Genomic DNA, 15,132 nt, shown 5'->3' with positions numbered 1-15,132 from the left:
TAAATCACAGATAACACTTCTCTGGGCAACATTATTAGGAACTGACAGCTGGAGATAGATGAAGATCTCATCTTTTAAAGAAAAAAGTACATTTAATTTCCTTTGTACATAAAATAGAGAGCACAGCATTGTGTATCTGAAGATAAAAAGAGACCCCAGTGTATGCTGGGTGCCATCCTTACGGCGATATAATGCTGGGTCTGTGTTCTGAGCTTACATTGAGCTTGAATTCAAATTCATTTAGAAACAACTATTCTTCAATTCATGGAGACAGTGAACTTTAAAAAAAGAGGATGACATTTTACAGCCAGTTCCATTAGAAAAGAGCAGCTCAGAGAATGAATTGTCACCTTTTGGGAGGAACACTGGAAGACAGGACAGAAAGAGGAGGGAGAATGGATCTGTAAGGGAGAGAGATGGGTTTGCCCCTGATCCTCAAGGGATCAGCCATACTCCTGGGAGCCACTAAGCCTCCTTGAGGTTGATACCATAATGGATTTGATACTGAACACACACAATGGAGTTGGTATTGAACATCAAGGATCTCATCAACTACCTTGAAACATACATGCTAAAAAAGCTGTGGTCATTTTCTCCACCGACTGAGGCACATCATGCCAGGCCCCAAATATGCCAGGTGAATGGGCATGAATTTCTTCTACAAAGGCACTGGCAACACACAGTAAACCCTTATTTCTGGGGGACTTTTGTGATGTGGTGTTTTTTTGCTTTCTCGAGGGACCTGTGACTATGACACATTATACTATTCATATTCACAATGTATATGCATATTTGACATATCCTTTCTGCAGCACTACCACCTGCTGCTTTGGTTGCATTTAATTTTAACACATGACCCAAGCAGCATGGAAATGGTGAAGGTGAAACTTGGTTTGCCTGTGTTAAGCAAGACAGTTACACATGCAGTTAAAGCACATGTTTAACAAGAAAATATGGTCAGTCTGATTCCAGTGGCATGAAAGACTGCTTTTGGCTGCTGGGGAGAGTACATGTTTTAAGAAAAACATCTGTATGGAGTTTTTGTTTCTAAGTCTAGAGACTATTTGTGTGTTGGCTGAGTCTCATTGCAAGCCCTTGTAAGAAATGAAGGCCTAACACTAAGCAATTGCCTTCCTTCGATTAAAGGCTTCTAGTTAGCTAGTCTAAAATAAGAGTGGAAATTTTTTTGTGAACCTTACTCCACTGAAGGATGAAAGGTGGTTTTCCACTGAAAACACTGGCAATAAGCAGCCCTTCTAACCATAAAAGCTTTAAGGAAAATGCTTTTACCATCTTCATGTAAAAATAGTTATTCTGCTTTCCTATGACTTCAAATCATGCCCTTCTCTGTTTCTTCATTTAATTTTTTTTTTTTCAAGTGGACATAGTAGCAAAGGATAATATTAGGCTTTCCCAGTTCATGCAGAAATAAGTACCTCTGGAAAATACAGAATATAAAATGAAACTTGCCCTGGATTCAAGCTGGAAATGCAAACACAGCAAGTCAGAGCAAATGCAAGATCATCAAGAATTACAAGGGTGTGTGTAGTTAATTCACAAGGTGAAAACCTATACACAGGCAAGCACAGTGAAACACGAAGTGTCCATGTAAAACATCCAATGAACACTGACCTTTAAATCTCCCTAAGTTACTGCTTCTCTGTGAAGAAATGGATTTCTTCCTCTGCTTTTTGGGACTGGTCCCCAGCTGATGATGCAATAGATTTAAATTGCTTTTCATAAGTTTCTGCATTCTATATTCTGGTCTAAAACTCCCATCACTCATGTCTTATTACACCACAACCTATCTTTTTTGGGGTACTGGACCCTTTTTCAAGACCTTGGAAGATCACTATGAGCAAGATTGCTCGTTGCATTCTGATTCTGTAAGTTTTTAACGTCCAACTACCCATCCAGATGTATTTAGGAACTTTGAAATTCAACTGCTGAGCTATTCAGTAGTTTTGAAAGCTTTTTTTTGCAACACAGTAGCTACAGCTTTTGCTAAGGCTCTCCTTCATCTGCTACAGCTGAATTGAGGTATTGAGCATTTTGGGTCACCCATGTGTCTGCACATTCAAAGTGCTGTAGGAAAACCACACTCAATAAGCAGGATCCACAGGGCAGATCTCACACAGAGGTCTGGGCAGCATATTGAGCTGCAGACAGCTGCCACTGGAACCATCCAGGCAGACACCCACGTATCTGTGGTGCTGTGCTGACCTCTCCCTGACCCTGGAGACAGGTGCCCCAGATTTACTCCAATTCTATGTCCTACTGCTTTTCCTGTTATGGAAGAGCCCAAAGACCAACCTTGCTACAGTTCCTTTGAGAGATAAACACCTTCTCCTCTTCTGTCAGAACAGGGATTTTGAACTGATTTTTCAGCCCACATAGACACCTAGCCAGACTTCCTTCTTTTACTTCTAATTTCAGCAACACTGATTAGAAGATCTGGCTTCTTCAGTTCTCTCTTCTACCTTTGTAATACTGAACACCTCTCACTAAAGCCTTGCGTTCGTTCCCCTCAGACCTGTGTATCCCAGTTACCAAAGAGGATGCAAAAATGTCAATCAGTGTCTCAGACTGACAATTGTATTTAATTACCTCTGACCCCCTCCACTCACAGATGTTTAGAATTATGATTCAGGAGCTGAACAAAGTTGTCTTCAGGAGCCTTAGAGATAACTAGAAGTGCTCTAACTGGCTTTCAAAAGGATAGTTCAAATAAGCAGCCAAACTAAGCAAGAATTCTGAACTAATTGAAGTTCGCCTCTCCTGCTACTGTTATGAACTATAATTCTCCACATTTCTGGAGTGCCTTCTACTCCAGGTTGCATGACAACTTAAGAGACTTAATTGGCTCTCAACACACCTTTCAAAAGTATTATTTCCAATTCAATGGGTAAGAAAAGCACAGCATAAAACATCAAGCCACTGTTCAAGTGCATAGCAATAAAGATGAATTGCTGAAATGGCTCTTCCCATTTTATGAAAAGTACAGCTTCTGTATCAGCTATCGTTGGTTCGGGGGTTTTTTTAATTCATAAATGAGTCAACATTAAAAAAATTATTAAAATAAGTCAGCAATAAAAAACATGGTGGGTTTTTATCTTAGTGGACGTTCAGTAGATATAGCCTGTCTTCTAAGATGGAAATTGAAGAGAAGGGCAAGTTGGAAAGTTTTCCAACTGCACATAATTTTTTCTCAGAGATGCTAAGATAAATCCATTACTTTCCAGAGAGGCCACTTCAGAGGCAGTTACAAATATGCCCTCAGAAACAACAGGATTTAGTGCCTAAGAAAAAGGGAAGGGTGGGGGGACCCCACAACCAGCAAACAATCAACTAAGACTGGGTCCTAAGTTAGGACCCCAGTTATTGCTCCATATAAATAATTATTTACAACTACATTCCAAACCTGCTGAAATAAGATGACCATTCCCAAAACAGTCTTTGCAGAATATCAAATTATTAAAAATACCCAGGCTATTTCAGTGAGTGTTTTGTTCATCAAGAAAACTGGTAAGCTTAAGGGCTTCATGCAAGAGAAATATCTTTGCTTCTTCCCCTGGGGGAAAGGGCTGCTTCTCCTACACACACTGTTCTTAGAAAGCCATGTGTTTATTTCAGGAGCAGTGCTGGTCCATATTCTGAGCCATTGTGCAAGCCTGGCAGCTGAGCACGCCTCTCCATATGCAAAGCAATGGCAGCTTCCCATGTCCTTCAATCAAAGCAGGGAAAAGGAAGATGTGCATCCTCTCAAAAAGGCAGTGAATTTGCAGAGTCCACACCAGTGGGGAATGTAAAGATACATTTCCAGTGCTCTCGCTGTAACATCAGCTGTGATGCTGCAAGAGTCCCAACTGAGAGAACACTGTCAGTGTAGCCAAAGCTCTGATGTCCTTCAAGTGATCAATATTGCAGTCAGTGGAACTGCACCTGAACTCGAATTTAAGAGTTGAAAAAGTGCTTAACAAGTTATGCAGTATTACTTACTCCTTATCTGTCATGTTTATATTTTATTTGCCTAATGACAAAACAAACCAATTTCCTCCTTGTCTAGGTCTAGCACGGTTTAATGCCTCTGTATTCTACTTTTTCACTGGTTTCCCTACAGCATTTATTATTACCTACTCTTGTATTATTCCTTTTATTTGTCTCCTGGATGGTTTAATTTGTTCATACTTTGATTTAGAAGCAGAGATATCTATGACATTGAACAGGGAAACACACAAACACACAGCTCTAACTTTGTTCCAGATTTCATCCACCACTTTCTGATGGTTTTCACAACTCTATCAAGAAGAAAACATGCACAAAACATGCCTAAGATATTTCATGTGATGCTTTATGAATTCCTTTATAAGTCCCTAAAAATCAGTGCTAATTCTTCTTCCTGAGTGAAAGACTGGGCCTCACCATTGAGATACTAAAGAAAATTAAGTGCTGAGAGAAGATTTACATGAGGGCAAGGAGGCTGCCCTAAAAAAGTGTCCAAAAGGACATTCAGATTGCATTTGACACATCCTGCAGAGGGAAGTAAGGCCACACCTTTTCCAAAGACAGTTCCAAATAGATTTTATAGGTGTCACTGAGAGTTTTGAAACTAGAATCTACTGTTAATGTGTGCTCTACTGCTCCATCCCTCTGATGAGGAGTTTCACAAGTCTGTTGAAACACCTTATCAAAAGCATCATTTCATTTGAAAAACTGAGTAAATGCTTCTTCTTTGAACTCTCTCGGCAGAAGGGTCCTGAACATTAGCACAATGTCCTCTAACAGCAAGTGTTTAGCACACAAAGACAAATATAAAAAGACAGGCATTTCAGAAGAACTGATTGCAACATAAAAAATTTCTGTGCACATGCACAAATATACATGTAGTAATACATGTAAGATGAGCTTTGCCACTATATAGTGGTTCAAGAAGATTCTGCTACAATATTTACTCACAGAGAAGCAGCACAGCTCTTTGCAAGAAGGGTTCTTCCAATTCAAACTGAGAGGTTCCAGTGCAGAGGTCCTGCCTACATGAAGGTATCCATAAACTAATTACAGAAATTTAAACACAGCTAAACAAATGTTATTTGACCAATTATCAGCTGACAGTACATGCCTTTATACAGTCCCTGGAAATGAAACACAAGAGTATTATTAAGCCAAAACTGGAGTCACTGTTCTGAACAGCTCATATGTCTGCGGAGTCCCTTCCAAGCTAAAGAGCCTGAAGTCATGCAGGGGCTCCCTGAAGCAGCATTTATCTGGTCACACACATCTAGATGACAGCACTGTTGTTCTCATTAGGATGACAACTTCTGGTACTGACAAGTGACTCTTAAAATGTTATTTCTTGCTAAAGCAGTTTTGAATGTTAGAGACTGAAAAATAATGGGATATTCTCAATAGAAGAATCAGCTTTTTTTAATTGAAAATTAACATATACAGCCTGTGGTACTCTATGCAAATGGATGCAAACAAAGAGCTTCATATAATGCAGCGCCTTCTGGGCTGATCTCACAGTTACTTATATATACAACAGCTGAATTGTTCAGTGCAACTGCTCCCATGTCTGTTCCTGACACTGGATTAAAAATTAAGACAGTCCAGCCTGAGACTTTTTTCCCAGATGCACCAAATTAGGCTTGCTCAGTCACTCTGTCTTGAGACGGAGAGCCTCCCGCCGTTGCTTCTGAACCGTCCTAGAATCTTCCCACAGACTGGGTCCTCTGATGTTCTCCCAGTTATCCAAGTTAGATTTTTCCAGCTTCTGCAGACAAACAGCAAAAATAACAGTGTCACTTTGACAGATCCATGATTTAAAGTATGTATGATTCCAAACTGAATTCTTTTTTCACAACAAACTCAGTATCACCATTGGGTTCATGAACTTTCATCTACCCTGCATGAGAAATTCAACAAGAAGGAAAAAAACCCAGGAGCTACCCATATAGCTGCATAAATGACTAAGATAGGCATTACTGCATGTGCTTGTCAGCAGGTAAGTAACATTTAAGGACAGGAAGCACTGCAGCATCTGAACACGACTGAAGACACCTTGTATTCACTTTTTCTCCTCTCACCTTGTTTTCCAGATCTGTTCTTCAACTGCAAGCCTGCCAAACACTGAAGTAGTAGGAGTGACAAGCATTGGTATAGCTCGAACAGAAGTATTAGTAATTAGTGACCTGAAGTATCCTGTCAGCACAAATAAAAAGCATGTTGGATTCATTATCTAGCACAAGGAGAGACAGCAACGGTGCAAACCCCTTCAATCCATATGGTTTTAACTTGAGAGAGGTATGCAATGCTTTCTGCTGACTAGTTTCCCATGGCACCCAGCCACCACAGATAGGCCTCTTACTAAGTCATACATGAGATATGTTAACTGACTGAACTGTCAGGTAGTGAAAAACTAGATTTAATTACCTTCTTGCCTACTCCTATCATCCCCCCTCAGACCTACCAATGACTGAAGTATTTATCTAGACTTAGAGGCAACAAATATGAAGCACAGACACCCTTCTGACCTCACCTACCACATGCTGCCATCAAAGAACGCAAACATGTACTGCATCTTCACCGTCCTGTTGGCAGAGGCATATCTGTCCCTCCCCAGAACATAGGCAAGTCTCACATGCTAGCTGTGGAACAGCACATTGGATATGATGGGGAGACTGAGGAGAGGGTCTGCACCACTGCCAGAATCAGGTCACACTGACTATTCTAGTAGTCCTAGATGCTACTGAACAGGGCAACACTGCGTACCAGTAATGAATGATACGTACTGCAGTGGGACTTAAACCTGATCTGTGATCAGGGCCTCATCTCAGCAAATGCTGTAAAAATACACCAGAAAATACTTAACCCTGCCCTGAGCCTGTGGCCTAATTTGTCTACTATCAATCATTCAAATAAATGACAAACACCCAGGCACTTGAATAATAGTTGCAGAAAAATTCAACAGCTGTAACAGAATAGACCTGCTGCTATTAGTTCATGTTATGTAAAAGTTTCCTGACTCTTCTACAATTGAGGAAATTGCAATGAGGTTTGTCAGATATCAAAAGAAATTAGGCAACACTCTACAGAAGATATATCAGAACACATGCACAAACAGACTTTCACAAGGTAGGAGCAACTGAATTTTTTGTACAGTAGAGTTGGCATAGGTCTTTCTGAAGAATTGTCTTTACTACTGTATACATCTTATGCTTAGCTGGTACTTCATTTCAAACAGAAGGGATCTGAGCTGACATGGAAGGAGAGAGAAGGAGGAAAGGTACTCATCATCCCACACAACAGAGACTATCCCCTCTGACTGCAAATTCAGAATTTAACATCTGATTTTAATGGAAGCTTCAAGGAAACTACACTGAAAATAACCTTGTGCTTTAACAGAAGGGACGCATGCTGATTTAATTAAACACAAAGATATCACACAGCTGTGAGGATCTCAGCTATTCCCAAAGTTGTTTGGCTCCCAAAGTCTGAACATGAATCAACTTTTAAAACAAGTACAACAAAACTTGTGGTATTTAAAGATAGGCTACATAAAGAAGTCTATCAAAAGAGACATGCATACTGAAGATCTTTACCAAAAAGTTCATATTAATTTGCCCCTGAAACTTCCAAAAGGCTTTACAGAGAGGAGGTTTGTCAAAAACAGGAAGTATTTCAAAACTGTAATACCCAAACAAAGTACCTTGGCAGTTTCCAATAGAAATCATAAAGGTACCTAGAAAACACACTGTGATACACTGACAGAATAAAACAACCAAGGGTTACGTGCAGTGAATGGCACTGCCCAAGATGACAGATAAGATCTGTTGATCAATTAAAATTTAAAGAAATAAGGATTCTAATGCATACATAGGAAGACTATATTTTTTTTTTTATTGTCATTATATTTATAGAGATCATTAACATTTTGTGTCATGTATAAACACCGTGTAGTATCTTACTGCAATTCAAGAAGAAAGCAAATTCCTTACTACCATGGCACAGTATCTGCAAGATTTAGTTTATGGGATAGCTATCAGTCATCAGAAGGCAGAATGATTAAACATTTCAATTTTCTGAACTGATACGATGCATTTTGGAATAACAGAGCACTCCTGTTGCATGTGGACAGGCATAAAAAGGAGTACCACCACTGAAAGGGGATGTGAAAATCTGTTCTGCAATGCTTTGCTATTGTATAGCTATTTTCACATATGTCTGTCCTGGTTCTGGGTGGGGTAGAGTTAAATTTTTTAATAGCAGCCAGTATAGGGCCATGTTTTGGATTTGTGTTAAAAACAGTGTTGGTAACACAGGGATGTTTTCATTACTCTTGAGCAGCTTACACAGTGCCAAGGCCTTCTCTGCTTCCCACACCACCCCACCTGCCAGTGAGCTGAGGGTGCACAGGAGGGGACACGGCTGGGGCAGGTGACCCCAACTGACCACAGGGATATCCCACACCATATGGCACCATGCTCAGCATGTTAAGCTGGGGGAAGAAGGAGGAACAGGGGGACATTCAGAGAGATGGAGTTTTCTTTCAAACCACCTTTACACGTGATGGCGCCCTGCTCTCCTGGGAATGGCTGAACACCTGCTGCCCATGGGAAGTGGTGAATGAATTCTGTGTTTTGCTTTGCTTACACCAGCACCTTATGCTTTAGCTATTAAACTGTTTTTATCTTAATCTGAGTTTCCTCACTTCTACCGTTCCAATTCTCTCCCCCAACCCATCATGGGGTGGCGAGCGAGCGGCTGCGTGGGGCTTGGCTGCTGGGCTTAAACCAGGACAGCACCTCACGTACAATTGAGTAAAACCCTACCCTTGTTGCTTGATCACTGACATGAAAATTCTTACAACAGTATCACCCCAGAATAAATGGCTACATTAGATGTAGGCTAAAGACATGCACATAGCTACATTTAAAATTCATCTTAGTGATGAGAATAAGACCAGACTGACAGTCCTTCTCTTAATTAGGTGCAGCACAAGTTGCAAGGTTACACAGCTCCTTCAGATTGCCTGAGCTGTACAGTGCGAATTCAGGTAAGCATCTAGTTCTGCTCTCAGATCAAGTTGAAGTCAATATCCTTCATTCCATCTGGCTAGGTCTTCTTAATTTCTTATTTTTTTCATTTTAGCCACTTGGACTCTGCCTACCTAACTTTATGAAGACACCGCATCACATGTTAAACTACTTCCAGCTTTTACTAAACTGAAATTCATATGAACTGGAAGGCTAAAAACCAAAAGACTTCTTCTCCCAATTCAAATGTACTAAACAGTCAATCATTGGAGACTACAATGAAATGTAATTAGATCAGATCAGCAGCACTTTTCCTGCTTGTCTAAAATAGCCCAAAGGATATTGAAAATTAGCTGTTTAAAGTAAGATCAGTATAGTCCATTAAATCTACTGATTCACTCCCTAAATCAGCTAAACTGCCTCTTAAGAGTACAGGACTGACAGAAGCTGTAAATTCAAGGAAAAAAATGCAGTTATTCAGACAGGCACAGTGAAAAAGAAAAATATGTTCAACTGTTTGCCATACTTGACTTTTAAGACTTGTTAAACAGCTCGACTGGTGCAAAGGTACCCAAAAGGACATAAAAAGACCTTCTTAAGGTCTAAAAGACTTCTTAATTGCTGGTTCAAATGCCTGGCTTAAGCAGAACTCATAAGCCTCTGTCAGCCTTAAAATATAATAAAATTTTGAAAAGAGTTTGAATTCTACTCTTGCAGGATAGTCTTCATGCCACAATACACAAACTGAAGTCTGCAGAAATTAATTTAGAGCTATTAGTGTTCAGGCTGAGTGAATTCAAGGTGGCCGCTTGCAAAAAATGTTTGGCTTTAGTCTCAGTTTCTCACATGTGAAAGGAGGGATAAGGGAATCCTGTTTACTTTACAGCTTGATGAAATAAATTCTGTGAGGAGCACCACAGAAAGAAATAGCTCTGATACAGAGAGAAAATTATTTCCCATCATTATAGTAACCAAATCCATTTGCAGACAAAAGATGAGCCAGGGAAAAATATCCTCATGGCTGCAAGAGGCAATGAAAGAATTAAACCAATTGAACAGTCTGTTTTTTAAAGGTGTCAAAAAAGCTTGAAGAGACAAAAGGTACATTGAGGAGCTCTGTAATGACATATAGATGAGGAGGTACAGAATTACAGCTAACACTGAATCTGCTGTCTTGTGCATGACTGAAAATCCTAACTTCATCATCACACTGATACGGCTTTAGCGGGGTTTTTTTATAACTCTTTCCCAGAGCCATCTTTTTGACATCTCATTTTCTTAATATAAACTGGGTGTTACTTACTTTGCTTAGGAATTAGGAATTTAATATCTGCAATTAGTGATTTAATAATCCGGGATTTAATAGCCCATGATTAGTCATTTAATCCTCAGCTTAAAAAAAAGTATTTTTTCCAATTAGAGACTGTTTAGTTTTTATGATATTAGTAAACAAACAAGTTATCAAGCAGCAAACTATGGCCAGAATAAGATTTTTTTGTTGTTCATTAAGGGAAGAATTGGTGTGGGTGAAGGGCGGACTGGCATGTAAGCATCCAGATAGCTGCTTCTCCTTTTGGCTTTGCTGAAGACTGGCAAAAACCAATAGAGGCTTTGTTGCTTACTTCAGTGGCATCCAATAGCATTAATCTATGGCACAATTAATTAACCTATGGTGAACTGGTTTAAGACAGTCTTTCCACATGTGTTATTTTCCCTTTAATTATGCCGATTCAACTACATGGGGCTGTGCTCTGACCAGAAAAATAAAATAGTTTAGTAAAATAAACTCATACTGCTTATGAACAAATCCTATCTAAGCATAGGACTATGCAAACACTTGAACTGGCATAGCTGAAGAAAACATTGGGTGGAGAGAGAAGAGAAACATCTTTGAGTGACTACGTGTAAAAGGTGTATATTGAGGAACTATACCATCAGTTTGTCTGTGCAACCTTTTCCTGATCCAAAGCATGCAAACAGAACTTGCCTCCACCTCAGAGGTGTCCCAGAGTTTAATTACTGTTCACGGAGTATTCTCATAGTTTTGTGTGAAGGTGTTACAGTGATACAAAGTCCTTAGTAAACTAAACAATTATATCTCTCAGTTAAAACTACATGATTACACAGCCTTGAATTTTTAACATAACAGAAAACAACATGAGACAGACTTGCATCAGGAATTAGGCCTTGCCACAATTTCCTCCTAATTTATAAACAGTTTTCCTTCTTAAAATTCAGAATCTCTTAAAAACCACATTAAATCTGAGAGGATAATGCAGTGCTATTTATGCATTACTCCTGTAGCTCACCCAAGATGGACTTCTCAGTCCAAAAGATTTATGATAAAGTCAAGAGAACACATGCATGGGTCATTTACTTTCAGCGTATCTTCTTTTCTTAAGCAAAAACGAAGCTCAGAAAGGTCCAACATAAATAATAGCATGAGTGCAGCAGTACAACTTCAAGATCAAACATCCCAAATTCAGCAAATTCCACTTTTAATTAAGCAATTAAGTACACTTAGGATAGTTTTCATTTCTCTCGTATAGAAGCTATGGTTATTCTGCCCCAGAAAGAGAGGTGCTGCTTACTGAGATTTATCCCTACATTTACAACTTGGGAGACCTAGCCAAGTCAACAGGACCACGGAATTTCCCAAATCTGACTGCTTGATCTTGCTAACTTTATACCATACTAAACTTCGTAAAGGGATGTCCTAGTTACTGCAGCACAAGTCTCTAAAATAGGAGCAGCCCGGGAGAGACTTTTGGGATGTTTGCAGCAACTTTTTCAGCTAAATAAAGGTGAACTTGACTGAAGGCAGTATGTGATCTTTAACAGTGCAGGAGACCAGTAAGAGTAAAAAACGACAGTTCTGCTGCTGCTAAGAAGAGCAGACAGATTTTTACAGCACGTCCCTATCTGGAGCCCAGAAAGCCCTCCTGACACCACAGAAATGGGTTCTTTCAAACAACTTCCTAAGACTACTAATGCTTGGAAGTGTGGACAATTTTTTCACTTTCTGTATATAAAATCTGGCACAGTCTGTCCTTCTAATAAAGATAAAAAGATACTCTAATAAAAAAAGGATGAGGTGTACCAGGATAAAAAAATATGAGACCCATGAGTCACACATGGTGTTTTTCCTTCTGAAGAGATATGAAAAACAAGGTTTCTTACATGAGAGGAAAAAGCTGCAATGAATACCACAGCAAAGGGCTACGAGATTACCACAACAAGAAATGATCAGTTACCACTATGAAGCTAACAGAAGTGTGTGGGCATAAGAAAAGAAACAACTAGAGAAGGTTTACAACAACAGTGTCAAATTAAACTTAAATCCAGGCCGTTAAGTAACTAAAGTAGCCACTCTCCTTCAAATCAGCGGTCAACTTTACCAAACAGTTGACTCTTCTGAACTGGTGGGCACAATCTTCTGCCTCTCACATGCTCCCTGTCTATCCTGGTCTCAGTTAGTTCAGGTAACATTCACACAGTTAGTGTAGTTTAGGACTTCTGCTTCTCATCTACACTGCCCTGCTGATTTTCCACTCACTTCTCTTCCAGAACTTGCTTATCAATTCATATGCTGAAACAGAATGCTTTTCTCCGTGGGGAAACCATGATTTGGGCTAAATGTTAACATGACAATTTCAAATCTTTCAGCCATAAATAGTTTTTCAGTAACATCAATAGCTACGGTTTGATTTGTGCTGTTGGTCAATTTCTCACAGGGAAAAAAAAAATCCTCCTGCTCCTTCTCTGTGGCTAACACCCCTTGTCTAATTGATGTGGACAGTAATAGGAGTGTTATTCCCCCACTATATTGCCAGTGACAGTAAAGCTACTTCTCAGCAATACTGCTGAGACACACAATGAAGTCATGGGTTAAACTTGGGAACTTCTCTATTCAATTTTTAGAAGTCTGATTATTTAGCTAAGAAATGTGCAAATTCCATGGTCAGCTTCCACCAGAATCTTGCATCTCATTTTTCTGTTTGATCAGTAAGCCTGTTAGGACAAGCAGTGACCCATTCCCCGACAGTAACTTGCTAAAGCAGACTACATTTTTATAGTATAGTTTGAACATTAAATAATGATAACAATAATTTGAGAAGCAAAGAACATGCAAGAATTGTCTAATAATCTTTTAAAGTATTTCACATTTAGACTTGATTGTCCATGTGGATATCATCTAGAAGTACACTGACAATCACAAAATATTCCAGATAATGTTTTTGAAATTGGCCAAAATCAGAGAAAAAAATCTAAGAAAAACAAACAGGAGGATATTCTTGCAAAAAGTCACTTTGCTGGTTGCTGAGACAAGGAACTTCCTTCAAAATTATCTGTTTTGCTGTATCATCTTCAGAAGCAGACAATGAGAGAAACATACACGGCCTCAGCTGTGTAGCTAAATTCCCACACACTACACTAAAGTTACTTCAGAGATATTTCATACCAAAGATCCAACAATTCCCCACTGAGAGCCCATTATTATGGCAGAAGTGCTTAACATTTCCACCTAGCCAGCTGCACAAGAAAGTGTTCCCTATACTGGCTGCCTGGCAGAAGCTAGCAGCATTCCTTAACACAATAAATTAAAGAATTCAGCCATGATGTGTGGATACAACTTCCCCTACCCAAACTTTTAGGGTTTTTTTGTGACTGAGACAACACACAGTGTTGGCCCTAGCATGGTAAGAGTTGGTCAATTCACATGGCATTAAAAACCAAGAAAACATGCATGGAATGCAAGCTGGTACTAAGGATTCTATTTTGGAGAGAGGAGAAAGGGTGACAAGATTATTTATAACAGTCCCAACCATGTTTGCTGTCTGACTGTTAATCACTCACCTTGTTTTCCATCTATGAGACATCAGTGTCTTCTTATTGGATAAGGAAAGTGCAAATGCAACATAACTGAAAGAAACAGCTCTCAGTTAAGGAAAATCCTGTGCTAAGAGATGACCAGGAAAGAATTTACAAGACTATTAAATAGAGATGCATTCCAGAAATAACACCAGATAAAAGTGATACCCTATGAACTTTACTCTGGAGGCTGTCCTTCTTCCTGCAAGAGGCTTTTCTACTAGGATTCTTCCTGTGCCATACCCATCACCAAATTCCACCTTCTTGTGTTTCTCTGCGAAAAACTATGAACATAGTTTATAGTTTGAACACATTGAACTATGGTACAGGAAACTACTAAGATGTCAAGAAGAAAAGGTCAAAGCTATAGGTGGCTATGGACTGTACATCCACTCAGAATAAAATGCCTAACACAAACTATTTGAACTAAAATCCTTTCCCATGGCAGTTTCTATTGATGATAAAATAACACAACTTTGTACTTCTCTACAAAACATTGTGTTGAAGACTCATAATGAAATAAAAACATAAAAGACCATTTCACATGTGAAAAAACTGAAATGCAAGAAATTCAACTTGTCCCAGACAACCTGGAGGGCAGTCAGAATCTAATGGCTAGGTTGGACAATGCACTAAGAAAGAAGAGAGCATGGAAGGAACACAGTGATTAAAGGGGTAAGAAAAGTATCTCAACCTCTTTATTCATCTCAACCTATTTACTGTCATAACAGTCACTAAGGGGGAATATTTTCCCAACATCTTTGTCAGCTCTCAAACACCTCAAGGCATTTAGCCACTAGTATCTTCACAGACACTGAAGCGTATCAATTCAGCACACTAATCTGTTCATTCTTAAACAGCAACAAAATCAGTAATCCTCTGGTACTGATAATGACAGCAACAAGATACTTGCAGATTTCAATGACTGGCATCGTCCTGATGTCCACATACTTGGATGCAATTACCATGTTACTACACTGTCACTCCCTGAAAAAAAGTTTCATCCACTCTGCTGGCACCACAATCCCTGAAGTTAAGTCAAATGAGCCTTAAGTGGCCTGAATCTTTTTCAGAAGAGCTTATTCAAATTCTTCTTTTAAGACAGTAAATATATAGGTTATATTCCCAAAATGCCTCTCCATACACCTACTCTTAATTTTTGAACTGTCCTCAATATACATTTTAATACTGCAATTACCAGACTTCTGCTGTAATTGTCAGGGCAAAC

The 15,132-nt window shown here is 39.3% G+C and overlaps 1 protein-coding gene across 1 annotated transcript in view; it reads right to left on the bottom strand.

The window, feature by feature from the left end:
• Window positions 1–5,399: 5,399 nt before the first annotated feature.
• The window catches only part of COX16 (cytochrome c oxidase assembly factor COX16), a 45,137-nt gene continuing 35,404 nt past the window's right edge, over window positions 5,400–15,132 (bottom strand). Inside the window, exon 4 of the mRNA XM_082284102.1 lies at window positions 5,400–5,770. Within this exon, the coding sequence (XP_082140228.1) occupies window positions 5,654–5,770 (117 nt within the window). The 3' untranslated portion in view covers window positions 5,400–5,653. The remainder of the gene's footprint in view (window positions 5,771–15,132) is intronic.

The sequence above is a fragment of the Coloeus monedula genome (genome assembly GCF_965178545.1).
Source record: "Coloeus monedula genome assembly, chromosome: 6".
In the NCBI taxonomy this organism is placed as follows: domain Eukaryota; kingdom Metazoa; phylum Chordata; class Aves; order Passeriformes; family Corvidae; genus Coloeus; species Coloeus monedula.
This window is presented reverse-complemented; position numbering and strand designations above follow the sequence as displayed.